We start from the raw sequence: 17357 nt of genomic DNA on the forward strand, positions 1-17357 counted from the left end.
CATATGGTGCAAATTATATTTCAATTTGTAAATATAAAAACCCAAACAGATTTGGTTAAGTTTGTGGAACCAAAACCTAAAAAATTTCGTAAGTTTTGTCTTAACAATTTTTTTATAAAATAATTACTTCCTTTCAAATTGATTGTCTTAAATAAATCCGAAATGTGTTTAACTATATTCTTGAGAGGAATGAAAGAACTCAAACTAATCCAGTAAAGTTTGCGGAACTAAATCCTAAAAAATTTCCTAAGTTTGGTCTTTACAATAAAATTTATAAAATAATTACTTCCTTTCAAATTGATGTCCTTAAATAAAATCTAAATGTGTTTACATATATTTAGAGAAGAATGAAAAAACTCAAACTAATCCAGTAAAGATTACCGAACCTATACTTAAAGCATGTAAGTTTTTGATATAGGCCTATGCTAATTTAATTAATCTATTGAAATTTAAATATATTATTTCAGATTCAAACAAATTAATGCAGACAGATTTTAAAGGAAATTATGCATGCATGACTATGTCAGAGAATGCTAGTTTTCGACAAATTTAATTTATTACACGAGAAAGAGACCTCAGTTAATCTCATTGATAGTGTCAAAACTACACAGAACATTTTTTCGATAACTGTTGAAAAATGTATTCGTCTCAATCTGGATTTAAAAGTATTATTTACTAGCATTAATTCTTATTAAGCAGAGTTGCCACAGGCCAGGGAAAATCTGGGAATTTCAAAATGGGCTGAAAGAAACGAGACATTGGGGTTTGTCAGGAGAAAATAGAGGAGCATCTTGTCGTGTTTAAGGGCTGTTCACAAATTACGTTACATAAAAAAATCCGATTTCCCCCCTCACACATCGTCACATGTATCAACCACCCTAAAAATTACTTACCAAAATCTTACCCTTCAAAAATTTATTTATTAAACTAGCCAACAAAATGTCCAATTTCTAACAAAAAATTACTGGACTTTTTTAACTTTGGCAAAACCCGGCTGGACGCGTGACGTAATTCATGAACAGCCCCTTATTGAAAAGAAAAACAAATAGACATTTTTTTCTGGTGCAATTCCAACGTTTAAAAACCAACGTTTTAAAAACAAAAGCCTTTAAAGGCACAGTATCACACCCTATTTTTTCAAATATAGAAAATTTAGTTCACTTTTTTAACACAGATGGTGCCATAATCTATATGGCCCTCTTTTTTAGCTAAGTTCGCACTTGCTAATAATCTTTGCTAGCTGGACTAGAAGGCGAGTCTATTCTGTATTTTGGGGGTGTTGGGCTAAAAGTCGTGGTTAATATGAGGAGTTGAGAGGTGGAACAAATCCGTCGCACGTGTTCCATCAACTTCTTACCAAGTCGGTTTTCCCGCTCTCGCTTCCTAAATTCTTTTTTTAATCAAACGTGTTGTGTATGTTCGTGCCCGTGCGGTTTTATTACTAACGGTTAGGCCGGTCGTTGTAGAATTTAATTTATTATGGAAATAATAGAAGAACCTATAGGATTTAAAAGTAAAACATATAAAGTGAATGTAGGAAAAGCTGTTTTTGAGAGGTGGTCAGCTGAAAGGAAGAAATTTTCTTTCACAAACGAGCAATTTGCTAATTTTCTATTTAAACAATGGTGAGTTATTAATGAAGATAAATAAGTAGTGTTGTGGTGAATGATTGTTGAGAATCCCTGCGAAAATTGTTAATATAGTGTGGAAATAATTTCATTATCACTCTATTTACAATTTTACTATTGAAGTGGTGAGTTTATTCGCAGAATTTCTCTAACACAATACTTTGGCATTGCATGATATTTGAAAAACCCTAAATACTTTTATTTAGGGATGAATACCAAACTGAAATTAAATCTCAAAAGAAAATGAGAGAATCAATTCATAATTATCAGAATAAAAATAAAGGTAATTATTAAACTTTTCTTAATTAAACACCCATTGGAACCATGAATAAAGAAAGCCGCGCGTGAGGAAATATGTTTTCACGTTATAGGATAGGTAACTCCCTATTTCGAACGACAGCTTATTCTTTAGATACAGTTTCAACATCTTTTGTCAGCACGCACAAAGATAGGTTACATAGACACCTATCATTGCGCGTGCTGGAAACTGATGTTTGAACAGAGTGCATATAGAATAAACTGTCGTTCGAGATAGGGAGTTGCCTATCCTGTAGAGTGAAAACAAATTTCCTCACGCGCCGCATTCATTATTCATGATGGAACTATATTAAAGCCATAAACTAGCAAACCATAATAGTTGATGTTAAAGCCGAGCAGCTAATCACTCTCAGCTTCCCTGTACACCGATTATAGATTACGCGTAATCAATTTACGGAAGTATTGAATACTAGATCCTCACGGTCAAATCGAAAAAATACTCTCACCAATTGATTACTAGGCCCTATTTTCAACTAAGAAAAATTTAATTTTCGGCGCAAATATGTAACTGAACCTAACCGAACCTAGCATTGCCAAGCCTAACATAATGCAACCTAACCTAAATTTAAATATCATTTGCGCCGAGCAACTTTGTTTGAAAAGGGTAGGGCTTTCAGTGATTTGGATAAATCATTTAGTACAGTCAAAGGTACGGAGTGTACACCGATTACGCTGAGTGACTGGCCCTCGGCTAAAACCAGGAATTATGCTATTATCCTATAAATTTCTGGTAAATTGTAAAATGTTATACTGGTTAGATGCATCAACCCAAACAGATGAAGATCCGACTGTGTATTATAATATTACACCCTCACGGAAAAGAATAGTACCTCGACTTAGATATAAACATTCCACTCCAATAACGTGAGTATTCTGGCAGCTGTAGTTAATATTCTGTGCTAGTGCTAATATAAGCTTTTTACAGCTCAAATTTTAATGCCAAAATTGCTGATTTAGAGAAAAATAACTTAACTTCGAAATTTTCACAGTCACCTGGGTATGTTCATTATTTTACATTATTAAATCTTGAAATTTCACTAAAAAGGTATTTATGTTTAGTGTTGTAAGAACACCTTAAACTTCTAAACTTGATGAAAGCAGTGTAGATTTTATCAGTCCAACAGGTGGGATAAGTTCGAAGTTTACATCACCATTATTGATGGATAACTGTGAACACTTAAAAAACCAGGTATGCCTAATACATAAAATTTCCATACAAACTAAATAAGCTTAATTTCTTTTTATTGTGGCAGTCTATAAAATCACGCGTTAATTAGTATTGTTATAGTTTCAGCCAGCAAATGAAGAGTTATTATATTGATAGCTTAACGGAAGCAATTTCATTGCAAAACGTGATTTTGAGGTATGACTAATATATTGCTTAAGATTAACTAGTTTGAATTCAAAAGTCTAACACTTTTCATATTAGGGTAACGTTTCAGATCCTCTAGTTCTAGAAGATTCTGGCCCTCGAAATATTTGCAAGGACATAAGTTTGTTAGAAATTCCCGAAAAACTCAAGGTTTTTGAAAATTATACATCTCGATTTGAAAAGACAAAATAAAGCCACATTTGACAAAGTGATAGGACTCGTATATACATGACAACATAAAAAGGGCTATTGCTTATTAATCTGAACTATCAATTGTTGAATTTTATTTTGAAATTAATTCAAACAATATCCTTCGACAATTCGAGCAACTTGATAGCCCTTGTAAATAACGTCTGGTGAAGGTAATATTCTTCTAATGCTTAGAACGCAGCAAGCCGGCACCACAACTCTCATAAATGGTCCTAGTCTACCATAGTCAAGTAGCGTATAATTGCGATAGGCGTGGTACCTGAATTACATTACATATTAGTAACATTTACTGATAGTGTTAAAAAAGTATTGCCAGTCATTTGAGAGTGCAGTTCAACTAAAACGGCTTATTAAAGTAATTACAGTTTTGTTCCATTTAGTTTGAGGTTCCAACAGATTCCGAACACGAAATGAACTCACAAATGACTGGCAACTCTGAAGATCAATTAAAGCTAAGAAACGAGAAGGAAATTTATTTAGTCACTTTAGTGAAAACTATATATAGCAGAACATAAGACGTTTTATCATTTTATGCATCTATCTCTTACGTACCTGAAGTTAAGTTTTGTTGCGTTTAAACCTCGTCGTTGGGCACTTTCTTTACGAAAGCGCATGCTCACGTGAAGAACTGGTCTATATAAGCAAACAAGTTCAAACATTGCCCTGGTGCTGGCACAAGGCTTTTGTCTGCAACAAACATTCTCCGCAGCTGTGGGCATTGGAGCACAGTTTCCAAAGACGCAGAAATTATTTTCCCCATTCGTTGGGTCTCTATCACATGGATATTCCTCAGCACTTACACCGCATAGGATATTTAGTGCTTCAGGTATACTTGGTGCTACTTCGAAGAAGAAACGCTCTAGTTGCTCTCGTGTGGCTTCACGCCCTAAAGTTTTAATTTGCTCCAAATTTTTTCCGGCTAATTTTTTTCCAGCAGATGCGTCTTCCGGATTGGCAGGATCGTTATTCTTCTATTCAAATTCAAAATAACCAATATTAAATCTAAGAACTAAAGGAGAAACAAAACTTTCGCCTACCTTCTGAAGTTTTAAAACTTTTTTCTTTTCGGGTTTTCTTGAAGAATCTTGTGTGCTAGCATTACTTTTGCTAGATTTGGTATTTTTACATCGTGGTTGGCATCCATCGGACTCTTCTATTACTTTTTCGAAATCATCCGTATTTATTGTTGGTACCGAATCCTTGGTATTTATCAATCCTACACGACTAGTCTTTCCGCTCTTTTTGTCTAATTTCGTTTGCTTCGGCGGTGGATCATCTTCAGCAGATTCTTCGCAAGTGGGAGTCGATTCAGTTTCAACTATAGGTTCCGCAAAATCGTCTTCACTCAAATCATCAGAAGAATCACTCGGAAGTGTTGTGGCACCGATAAACAATCTCGATCCTACTTCGTTTTTGTCATAATCCGATGTATTGTCTACCAAATTGGTTTCGAATAATTCTTCGGCAGCTGTTACTTGAAGGTTTTCAAATTTGAACGATATAAAGTATAATTTTTTGTTTTTTTTCCCTGCCGCAAATCGATTATTTCGTATTCTTTATTAGCTTTAGCTGACAGCTTTTCAGATTTTTTCTTGGCTTTAGTTGGGAGCTTTTCACATTTTTTTCTTAAGATAATCGGCTCACTATCTTTTTCTGTTAGTTGTTTCACTTTTTTCTTGGACCTTTGAGTTTTTGGCCTTGCTTTTTCTGTCTGTTTTATGAGTTTCTCTGAATCCTCCAAAGCTTTGATTTTGTTTTTCAGTTCTGATTTTTTGGCAAATTGGTATAATTTATCTCGGAGTGTTTGACCCCCTAATTGTAAATTTTTAGAGTACACAGAGAAAAGTTCTTGAATCCTGGCGTGAGTTACTTTTCGGGTCCATACTTGAAAACAAAAATTTACGGCATCATCAGACAGCTGGTTTTAAATGTTGAGAGACGCAACTCCATCCATAAATAGTTTCCTAATGTTTTACTCCAGCAACACAATTCTATATTATGAAATCAACCCATATTAGTAATTATACGCATTTGTTAGGCCTAATTAGACTTTCATAAACTATACTTACAAGAATAATATTTTTTCCATGTTTTTTAAACCCATCCTTAGTTGAAATGCGCCTTACTGTGTCGTTTAACTCAGTTACATAAGGATAGAATGTCTTCTTAGGGTAGCACATGCCTCCTCTGTCCCGTTTCACTAGTTCTATAGGCAAATCACCATTCGCTTTCTCTTCATCGGTCATTTTAATTGCTAAGGTCAACCGATACACTCTTTCGTGGTTTTTCCTGGTTAACGGTTTAAGCCTGTGGTTTGCCATTCGTGTTTTAGAGATTTTTCGAAGACCTTCTAATGTCCCACCACTCAATCTAATCAAAGCACTGAGACTTTCCTTTTGAATAGTAGCGGTATCTGGCTTTGGTTTGGGCTTTTCTAATTGAAATTCTTGGGAAAACCTAAATAATATACGAAAAAACAGTTACAATCAAATGAAAAGTCATGCTTATACAGTACTGTGGGTATCAAAATAACAAGAGTGCTTAATGATGTTATGATACTGCCAAAATGATAATGTTGTAGAAACTGGTATTTGAAGACAAATTAGGTAAGAATAAAAAGCATATATTACCTGAAAGTTACGGCCATGTAGAAATTAAATAATTCCTCCAAATCATTTTGAGAGCCAATTAGAGAGTTTTCGTAAAGAAATTTTTCTTTAACGTTGGCTTCAGTAATCTCTCGTAAATAACACATGAGAGACTTGTTTTGCAAGGCCAATTTTAGAAGCTCGCCAAGGCCTAACTTCACGCAATCAGATTCTAATAATCTCATGTTAGCTTCATTTCTTGTGGGGGTTTTTTTAATATGTTCTTCTAACTTTGATTTATCGTTTATCTCACTTATCAATTCTTTTAATTTGTCCATGACTGTCCACGCAGCACAACTACCAGCTACACATTATTCCAACCGTACAGATGTCAGTCTCAGATAACTCACTACTGACAGACGACAGAGCCAGAGCTTGCGAAATGTAAACAAACCCAGTCCTTCCTCTCTCCCCTCCCCGCCTGATTTAGTTTGATTCCCAACCGCTTGGGAGCGTTATCTCAGAGCTCGCGTCTAGACTACGACCGGCTCAGGATATCGGTCGTGGCTGATTTTGAAAATTATTTTTCTCTCCCGCGAATTTCACGAAAAATTCGGAAGGAGCCCCTATACAAAATCTACGTCACATCTAGCAGAACTAGATGTTTTTGCTAATAGATGCGCTTGCCGCTTTGGCCCTTAGAGAGAGAGATAATCTCCTTATGGACATACTACAACTCTTCAAGTCCTCCTCCGAGAATTGCTCCTGAAGTCATCCCACAGAAATGGACCCAGTCAAATTGTAAGTACTAATGTTCTTTCAAAATAATATAGTTAAGCCTTGTCGAGGTTCTCACCTCTAAATGTATTTCATGCACAGCTTTAGGGATATCTTCAACATGTTCGAGCTTTCTGGTACCACACCTCCTGCACCCTTTCAGGAAACTGAATATAGGACAAGCCCATCCATTACCTTAGAAAACACCGTCAGACGGAATAACTTGAGATTAATAGAAGAATTTGGAGATATCGGACGGAGTAAGGATTACGGTAAATCTGGAAAAACTACGGGAGAAGATATTGCGATATATCCTTTACCGAACGGGGTAAATTATAGAGACGGCAGATTATATTATATATTGCAATACGTTAATGGGCCTGATTTAAACTTCGGATTGAAACCATTGGCAATGTACAGACTGTTAAAAAAGTCTTTGCGCGTTGCGTTTTTCGCACATATTTTACTATATTTCAAAAACTATTCAAGCTAGCGCTCTGGAATAAAGTGCGTTATAAAAGTTTTGCATTCCTCTTTCATATTTTACCCGTTCCACAGTTGTCCTTTGCATACTTATACCGGAAACCGGAAATGTCAAAATTATCAACTTTGAAAATATTGGATTCTCGAGGATATAAATAAGATTTTCGGATTCCTTGGGCTCGATTCATATTTGAAAAGTTTTCACCAAATTCAATTCGGATGAATAGGTCACGAGTAATCAGCCTTTATTCAAAATCTGGCAAACTTGCTTAGAGTGGCGATAATTCATAATCAAGTATCGAATCTTTGTCCTAATAATGCTTGTTAGATGTTATGGCGCTTAATGCATATATATATGATTGGTCTTGAGGCGCAATACTTTGAAACAAATCAGACGTTCATTAAAGGGATGGTGAAGTGGAAAATAAAGTAATTTTTTATTGATTCTTCTTTAAGACCAATCTGCATCGTGAAACATCCAGGAAATAACACCGAACGATTTTTAAACGACAATTAGTTTGAAATTTCATGGATAATTTTAAATAGGGATCTCCGACCAATCGCGTAGCGCCCCGCCTTTTTATCAACAATTTTCTCTTGGCACGCTCCGTGTTGAATCAATTTATCGCGAGATTTGAAAAAATTTGCACGATGTGACAATTGTGGTGCGAGACATGGAGTGTGCCACGAGAATTTTGTTAACACAAAGGCACGGCGTTACGGGATTGGTCGGAGTTCCTTATTTAAAACTATTCTTAAAATCATAGCCTAATTTGAATATTAAAATCAATGGGAGGTATTTCCTAAACTTTTCATTGTGCAGACTGGTCTCATTATTAGTAGAAGAATCGATAAAAAACACCTTTATTTCCACTTCCCGCTCCCTTTAAGAGAAAACTCGTCTTTTGAAGAGGAGAAGCGGTTTGAAAATATTGTTATTTGGGCCATGATATCATATTATTTAGAACTCATATTAATTACGTCTAGGTCTTCAGCCCGATTCATTGCAGCCTAGTGAAAATCTCATTCATGATGGCATATGCGCTTCACGAGATCCCTTCAAATTGACATATTCGACTATTCCATATAAGAAACAACTTCAGAGGAGATGGCTTCTATGCTAGGAATGTTCGCTACGCGATTGAGCTTCTCTAAACGGAGCCTGAGGTTGGGCTATAGCCTCCCGCGTTTACTGCAAATGTGAGGCCATTGAAAGATTTTTTATTTTAGAAGCAGAAATAGGGAACAGAGTAATCTGGGCGCGCGTCAAAGTCCCGGACCCCCTTCCTCGGGACGGTGGGATATGAAAGAAGAGGCTATAGGCCAGGACAGATAGGCTAAAAAAGGGCTTGACCTAGAACATTTGAACATAAAGATGAAAATTGGTACATGTGTTGTTTTTGACCCAACAAAAAAAAATACCAAAAGTCCCCTGCTGTAGAGCGCGAGCTTTCGCCGCCATCTTGGAAAATGGCCGCCGGGAATGCCTGCTTCAATGTATTCCACATTCTTCTTCAAAAACTATGAAAATTGGTACATATTATGATTGTAACCACTTCAAAATCAGTAAAATTTTACAGCTCTGAGTGTGATAGTTCGGTCGCCATATTAGAAAATGGCCGCCGTGAATGCTGGGTGCACTATATTTCACCTTGTTGAAAAATTATGAAAATTGATAGGTATTTTAATCAGAGCTGTGTGAACATCATAGTAAAATATTGAAGACATTCATGAGATAGTTTGGCCGCCATGTTGGAAAATGGCCGCCGGGAATGTCATTTAGATACAGTATATTTTTCAAAATTTATGAAAATTGGTAAATATATTGTTGAAGACCGTCTAAACATCATACTTGAATATTGGAAGACGTGCTGCTGATAGTTTGGGCGCCATCTTGGAAATGGCAAATATATTATCTATGAATAAATTTTTTCTATATATCTTTATTGAGTATGAACGTATTAAACACCATAAAAGTAACTATTTCTAAGTCTATGTTATCGACCCCATCTATAAAAATGGTCTCTGAAAGATTACTATCCTAAAATCTGAAACACAGAAAAGCAAAGCTATATTACTCAGATGTTGATTAGGTAATATCGTTTAGAATGGGATTGATACATTCTAGTGTCGTTAAGGATTAGATTTAAGACACGTTTTGAACATTTCGTTCATATTTTTCGTCATCCTGAAGATTTTTTTTATTTTAACTAATACCTTGACAATGTCCGCACATTGCCTAGAAATCCAATCCCGATCGTCTTCATTCACAGTTCTTTACACAAGATGTTCTTCGGATTGCAGGTACAAAGTAATGAGTGTTATAAGCTCATCTGATGCAGGAAGGAGAGAGGTGTGAATGGGTCCTTGACTTTCGCGATCGCGAACCCGTCCCCACTGTTCAGGATTAAATCGTTTCCTAGCTTTTGTTCACTTACTATTGTCATTAAAAACTCTCAACGTATTTGTAAGATGTTGATTATCTGTCATTACTTCAAACCCCGCCTTATCATAACCACATCCAGTTACAGCATGTGATCTCTGAACTCTTTTTTTTCTCAAATGTCTCGATTTGAGATTCTCTTCTTGGTGTGGTTTTGGTTTCAGATTTAAGAATGAAGACGTTCCAATAGTCTAGCTAAAGGACCAAGATATTACGCTAGGAAACGATTTAAAAACCGAAGAATGGGGATGGGTTCGCATTCCCGAATCCAAAGACCCATTCACACCACTCAAGACCAACTTTTAATACTCATTATCTTTAAGTGCAGAACCTCTTGTGTAAAGAACTGTGAATGTCGACGATCCGAATTAGTTTGCACAGCAATGCGTGGACATTGTCGCGGTACTAGCTGTGATGGAGCTGAGCAAAAGGGTTAGTTGTGGCTGAGGGGGTCCGAGTTCAGGGTGCCGGTTCGGGAGTTGCTTGTGTTCGCCCTTGGTTCAGACCGTTCCATGCCGACCCGTTTCCCACAGGTTTTGCTAGGCCGCTTCGCCCCCGCCCAGGTGTTGCCTTAATTGGCTTTCCGCGCCGTTGGCAACACTCTGAGGGTCCTGGATACATTGCATGCGCCGTATGGCACTGCAACCCTCTGACTGGGCTCGCCGCTGACGGTGTCCAGCTTCTGTCACATGCTCAAGGGGCGTTTGTCGGACCCGCTGGCCGATCCCGTGTGCCCTGACGGCTGTTCCGCAGGTTCAATTTGGAATATGATAAGCGAAAAAATCCTCAGGCTGACGATGAATATGAACGAAATGTTAGAGGTTTGTCTTAAATCTAATCTTTAACAACACGAGAATCTATAAACCCCATATTAAATTGTATTCCCATATGCAGAGAATTACGGCTTTCAATAACATTTCTTTCTTTCAGAATTTAGGGTGTTTATTACGTTGATGAAAATAATCTACTCAATAATTTCGAAAAGATTTATGCATTTGAAATATATATTTAGCATTTCCAGCAGTCATTTTTCAAGATGGCGCCCAAACTATCAGTAGCACGGGTTCAATATTCAAGTATGTTGTTGAGACGGTCTTCAACAATATATTTACCAATTTTCATAATTTTTTAAAAATATACTGTATCTAAATGAAATTCTCGGCGGCCATTTTACAATATGGTGGCCAAACTATCCCATGAATGGCTTCAATATTTTACAATGAGGTTCACACAGCTCTGATTACAATATCAATACATTTTCATAATTTTCTAACAACATAGTGAAATATAGTGCACCCAGCATTCACGGCGGCCATTTTCCAATATGGCGACCGAACTATCAAACTCAGAGCTGTAAAATTTTACCATGACGTTCAGGCGGTTACAATCATTATATGTACCAATTTTCATAATTTTTAAAGAAGAATGTGAAATACATTGAAGCTGGCATTCCCGGTGGCCATTTCCAAGATGGCGGCGAAAGCTCGCGTTGTTCAGCAGGGGACTTTTAGTATATTTTTTGTTGGGTCAAAAATAACACATGTACCAATTTTCATCTTTATGTTCAAATGTTCTAGGTCAAACCCTAAAAGTCCTGGGCTACTAGTCATAGCGACAAAGGTAAAAGGGAATTACGTATTTTTCGCCGTCCCAGTGAGCAACGTCATAAAATTTGAAATTTTAAACTTTTTATTACGTGTTGGAGGGAGGGGCACTACACTGGGCTATGAGTCGGACTGATTTGAACGCTAAACGTTCTCTATTCCTACCTCTAAAATTAAATCTATCTCTGTTGAGGCCTAATAATAAAGCCGACCACAACCAAAGCATGGGCAAAGGCATATTTCACAACTGACGTTGAAATGGAAAAGCCTAAAAATTAAATGAAAAAAATGAATGCCGGTAAGAATGATCACAACTGAAAATAACAGCTAACAGCTAAAACGAACCCGAACGGTAAACACTTGAAGTTGGTCTCTCTGCGCTGCTGGTCTGCAACTCCTTTCGTTTATTTTCTATGGCAAAATTACTAGCTTTGGGAGTGGGATATTAGGCCTTTTTGTGTTTTAAGACTTTTATTGTGTAGAAAAGAAAACGACCCTGTTTAACGAAACTTTGGATAATTTTTAATATCTAGTTAAAAGTTGAAATTTATTTATAAAATTTGGACGAAAATTGTTAAATAACAGGACTTCCTTTGAGTTTCAAATTGAAGAATATTCGTGTGCTTTATTGAACTATTTTTTACAAAAAAGACAGTCACTTTCAGTTTCAATTGTTGCTTGATACTTTATTGGACATCCCCTAGCCTTTAAAGGAAGGATGAAGAGGAAAATATAGTGATTTTTTGATAGATTTTTCTTATTATAAGACCATTATATGCACAGTGAAACATTCAGGAAATACAGTCTCCGAATGATTTTAAAATTCAAATTAGGTTCAGATTTTAAATAATTTGAAATAAGCACCACTGACTAATAGCTAAACGTCCTGCCTTCCTGTTAACAAAATTTCCGTTGCACGCTCTATATCTCGAGCCACGATAGTCACATCGCGAGCAACTTTTATTAAATCTCGTGATAAATTTCATAAGGCAAGCAGCGTGCCACGATAATTTTGTCAATAGGAAGGCAGGGCGTTATGCGATGGGTCGGAGGTCATTATTTTGATTATTTCAAATTATCCATAAAATCTGAACCTAATTGCAATTTCAAAATCATTCGGAGATATTTCCTGGATGTTTCACTATGCAGAATGGTCTTATAATTAGTAGAAGAATCGATAAAAAATTATTTGATTTTTCATTTCACCCTCCCATTAAACACATTCTCAATCGTATTCTAAAAGACAGAAATAAACTCTAATGAAATTAGGAGGTAAAGCATTGTAATATTAAAAATAGAGATCCGCCCTGTTTGCTGGTATTTATTTCTCCGTATGAGTAACCAGCTCACGACGGAACCGGTATTAATATTAATAACCTGATAATTATTCTTCTTAAAACATTGTTTTAGTGTATGGTTTCAGGCTCATCAGGACAATTTCCCAGCCCATACGTCCCGACTCGTTGCAAGGTTTCTGGAGAACGAAGGAATTGAAGCTTTGGATTGACCCGCTCTCTCGCCCGACTTGAACCCGATTTAGCGTTTATTTCTGTCATTTAATAAAAGATTAAAAATGTGTTTAAGGGCTAAGGGAGGTTAAGTAAAATAGAATTGAAACTGAAAGTGACAGTCTTGTTTGTAATAAATTGTTCAAGAACGCAGACGGTATTTCCTGGATATTTCACGAGGTAAAATAGTCTGATAATTAGAAGAAGAATCAATAAAAATAACTTTATTTTCCTCTTTATCCTCCCTTTAAGGGCTAGGGTATGTCCAATAAAATATCAAGCAACAATTCAAGCTGAAAGTGACTGTCTTGTTTGTATAAAATAGTTCAATAAAGCACACGAGCATTCTTCAATTTGAAACTCGAAGGAAGTTTTGTTATTTGAAAATTTTCCTCCAAATTTTATAAATATTTTTCAACTTTTAACTAGTTATCAATAATGATATTAATGGTTATCCAAAATTTCTTTAAAAATGATAATTTTCTTTCCTACACAATAAAAGTCTTAAAACACAAATTGGCCTAATATCCCAATACCTCCCAAAGTTAGTATTTTTACCATAGAAAAAAACGAAAGGAGTAGCAGACCAGCAGCGCAGAGAGACCAATTTCAAGTGTTAAATTTTCTGATTGCTCACTTAAACTACGTTTTGCTGACAATGCTGACGGGATCGGCGAAAAATACGTTATTCCTTTGTACCTTTGTTGCTTTGACACGCCTCTTCTTTCATACCCTTCCTTTTCGTGGAATTTGACTCGCTTTTACATTGCTCTATTCTCTATTCCCACTTCTAAAATTAAATCTATCCCTGGTCTCACATTTGCAGTAAACGCGGGAGGCTATAGCCCAACCTCAGGCTCTGTTTAGAGAAGCTCAATCGCGTAGCGAACATTCCTAGCATAGAAGCCATCTCCTCTGAAGTTGTTTCTTATATGGAATAGTCGAATATGTCAATTTGAAGGGATCTCGTGAAGCGCATACGCCATCATGAATGAGATTTTCACTAGGCTGCAATGAATCGGGCTGAAGACCTAGACGTAATTAATATGAGTTCTAAATATTATGATATCATGGCCCAAATAACAAAATTTTCAAACCGCTTCTCTCCTTCAAAAGACGAGTTTTCTCTTAAAGGGAGCGGGAAGTGGAAATTAAAGTGATTTTTATTGTTTCTTCTACTAATCATGAGACCAGTATTCATAATGAGAAATTCAGGAAATACCTCCCATTGATTTTAATATTCAAATTAGGCTAAGATTTTAAGAATAGTTTCAAAAAAGGAACTCCGACCAATCGCGTAACGCCGTGCCTTTTTGTTAACAAAATTCTCGTGTCACGCTCCATGTCTCGCACCACAATTGTCACATCGCGCAAATTTTTTCAAGTCTCGCGATAAATTTATTCAACACGGAGCGTGCCAAGAGAAAATTGTTGATAAAAAGGCAGGGTGCTACGCGATTGGTCGGTGGTCCTTATTTAAAATTATTCATGAAATTTCAAACTAATCGTAGTTTAAAAATCGTTCGGTGTTATTTCTTTGATGTTTCACTGTCTTTTGGAAAAATCAATAAAAAATTACTTTATTTTCCACTTCACCATCCCTTTAATGAACGTCTGATTGGTTTCGAAGTATTGCGCCACAAGACCAATCATATATATAAGCATAAGGTGCCATAATATCTAACAAGCATTATTACGACAAAGATTCGATACTCGATTATGAATTATCGCTATTTAAATCGAAGTTTGCCAGATTTTGAATAAAGGCTGATTACTCGTGACCTATTCATCCGAATTGAATTTGGTTAACACTTTTCAAATATGAATCGACCCCAAGGAATCCGAAAATCGCATTTATATTCTCGAGAATCCAATATTTTCAAAGTTGATAATTTTGACATTTTCGGTTTCCGGTATAAGTATGCAAAGGACAACTGTGGAACGGGTAAAATATGAAAGAGGAATGCAAAACTTTTATAACGCACTTTATTCCAGAGCGCTAGCTGGAATAGTTTTTGAAATATAGTGAAATATGTGCGAAAAACGCAACGCGCAAAGACTTCTTTAACAGTCTGTACAGTCCCGGACAAAAGTTTCTGGACATTTTCATTTGGCTGCCATTTTGTTCCTATTTGAGCTAGAGTAACAAAATAGGACTTTCTAAATTAGGTTTACTTCTCAAAACTATTTTAAAATTACAAATGACACTGTGGCGCTAATAGGGCGTTAGCAATAGCGGAAATAGTAAAGCCCCCTGATAATGACGTTACGAAATAATGCTTCAAATGGATCAACAATGCTATCGTTGCACGCGTCTTGTCACGTAGAATCCGAAACTGTTTACTAATTGAAAATCGGTTCTGAAAATCAAAAGTTATGACAAAAAACGTGACGTTCAAAACAATAGGAAATAAGCCTAACAATTATTAATTTTATCTATATCAACTTAGCTCCGTATTAAATATTACGATCAGAAAAACAAGATGTTCCAACCCGAGAATTTTTAGTTCCATACTGACATATGAGAAATGAGAACTTATGAATTAGACTCAGTCTTCAGAATTGGAGGGTTGTTGGTGGCGGTTTGAAAACGTCTAAATATTTAGAGATTTGGAAATGTTTAATGATTTTTTATAATTTCCCAGTTGCTAATACAGTGGGTGGATATTTGGGGATAATTCTTTTGACGGATATTTTACGGCAGACGGCGTTATGTGTTGAATCGCTATTAAAAGTTGGACGAGCCGCGGTATTGGATGATGAACAGTGTTTCAAGAATATTCTTTGAGAAAGTTTAAGGAGCAAAATAGGTGGCATGACTAAAATACAGGTGTAACAGAGATAGTTTATTGAGCAAAATAGGTGGCATGACTAAAATACAGGTGTAACAGAGATAGTTTATGGAGCAAAATAGGTGGCATGACTAAAATACAGGTGTAACAGAGATAGTTTATGGAGCAAAATAGGTGGCATGACTAAAATACAGGTGTAACAGAACTTATTTTACGTTCGGTAATTAATGTTTGGACGCATGAGAATTGGATGTTGAGAAATGCTCTGAAAATAATATTGTGGGAATAATATTTCGAGGCAAATTCATGAGGATGGTTGAGAAGACATTGTTCAATTCAAAGTGGATGAGAATGGTTTGAATTATAATAATATATATATACAGATTAAATCATTCGCAAGCTCTTATGACATGAAAATATTTTACGACGTGGATAATTTTAACGTATTTCCCGCTTTCTCGGCTTTACTCTGCAAGTTTTCTTATTCCCAGCACATTTTAAACGTGATAACTATCCCTTTAAACTTTACTTAAGAATTTGGTTTTTTGAAAATTATGGCTGTTTTTGGAACATAGAGCAAACAAGATGGCCCCGGCCAGATTACGCTTTTCGCGCCCTCTAGTGACTAGAATTAGTATTACTATATTCATTGACCCCGACAAATTTAAAATTTTCAGGTTTTTTTCCATTGTTTATAAAATAGCATTCCGATTATGAATAAAACCAATCTAGTAAGAATTTGGTTTACAGTTTAATTAAATAAGTAATTAACTGTAGTGTTCAAGTCTTGGTGGATTAATTAGGGAAGATCATTGGCAACTTGTAATATTGCGCTATGCATTTGTAACAGTTTGGTTGAGCTTAATGAGGTAGATTGTAATTCAGATTTAACTTCGTTTAAGTCACTATTTTATACTGTCCTTTATGAGGTTATTGTTATTGTGGTGAAAAGTTTGTTTAAAGTCATTATTTATACTGTCCTTTATGAGGTTATTGTTATTATGGTGAAAAGTTTGTTTAAACTCATTATTTATACTGTCCTTCATGAGGTTATTGTTATTATGGTGAAAATTTTGTTTAGCTGCTGTCTCATAGGTTGAGCCTTTCAGGCGCTCGTCTGTTTCGGAGTGGGCGGCGGCGAATTGGTGTCGCGGATGTGGTGGTGGTCCTTGGGACCAGTGACCCTCGCATTAATTATTATTTTACCGGTCCCACTATAAATTAAATTTCTAAAATGGTGAGAATAAAAAGCACGTAAAGACACAAAAGTAAAGAAGCTGAAAATTCTAATTGAATTTGAATTTTTTACTGAAGGAAAAAGTAGCATATAACCATGGACTAAGCAATTAGTATTGCTTTGTCCATGATATAACCATCCATAACTGTTAACTTTTATTTCTTATCACAATTTTTCAACTAGTTGCCACTAAATATCAATCAACATGTCTAATGATATTTGAAGTTCTTAATCCTTTTGTTAATTGTTAATTGTCGTTGATTCAGGCGTGTAATTAATGATTATTATTAAGACTTGCGGTTATAGAAAAAGATAAAAAGAGTTACGTTTATTAATCGTTCTTTACATGTTCACGCGAAAAACCCGATTGCCTCTCTCTCGCCGTTTACTGGCTAAC

General features: G+C 35.8%; 1 protein-coding gene and 1 long non-coding RNA gene across 2 annotated transcripts; both read left to right on the forward strand.

Moving 5' to 3' along the window:
• The first annotated feature begins 333 nt into the window (after nt 1–333).
• LOC149649731 (uncharacterized) lies at nt 334–3837 on the forward strand. The gene is made up of 8 exons (XM_089849219.1): nt 334–401; nt 468–1625; nt 1835–1911; nt 2705–2810; nt 2872–2943; nt 3006–3135; nt 3235–3309; nt 3376–3837. Exons 2-6 carry the CDS (start codon nt 1480–1482, stop codon nt 3022–3024), a joined length of 420 nt encoding a protein of 139 aa, XP_089705345.1. The 5' UTR covers nt 334–401; nt 468–1479; the 3' UTR covers nt 3025–3135; nt 3235–3309; nt 3376–3837.
• A 2595-nt stretch (nt 3838–6432) lies between these two features.
• Nucleotides 6433–7112, forward strand: LOC149649732 (uncharacterized). The gene is made up of 2 exons (XR_016371595.1): nt 6433–6917; nt 6996–7112. It is a non-coding gene; the product is annotated as an uncharacterized LOC149649732 (long non-coding RNA).
• The last annotated feature ends 10245 nt before the right edge of the window (nt 7113–17357 follow it).

Source organism: Phalangium opilio, unplaced genomic scaffold (assembly GCF_054372755.1).
Source record: "Phalangium opilio isolate 3A_F unplaced genomic scaffold, DU_Popi_V2 ptg000087l_1, whole genome shotgun sequence".
Taxonomy (NCBI): Eukaryota; Metazoa; Arthropoda; class Arachnida; order Opiliones; family Phalangiidae; genus Phalangium; species Phalangium opilio.

What these genes read in the sequence shown, in the direction of transcription:
- LOC149649731 (XM_089849219.1), top strand. Translation starts at nt 1,480, where the DNA reads ATGGAAATAATAGAAGAACCTATAGGATTTAAAAGTAAAACATATAAA. An exon ending in AATTTTCTATTTAAACAATG is followed by an intron (nt 1,626 to 1,834) that starts GTGAGTTATTAA and finishes ACTTTTATTTAG; the next exon opens with GGATGAATACCAAACTGAAA. An exon ending in AAACATTCCACTCCAATAAC is followed by an intron (nt 2,811 to 2,871) that starts GTGAGTATTCTG and finishes AGCTTTTTACAG; the next exon opens with CTCAAATTTTAATGCCAAAA.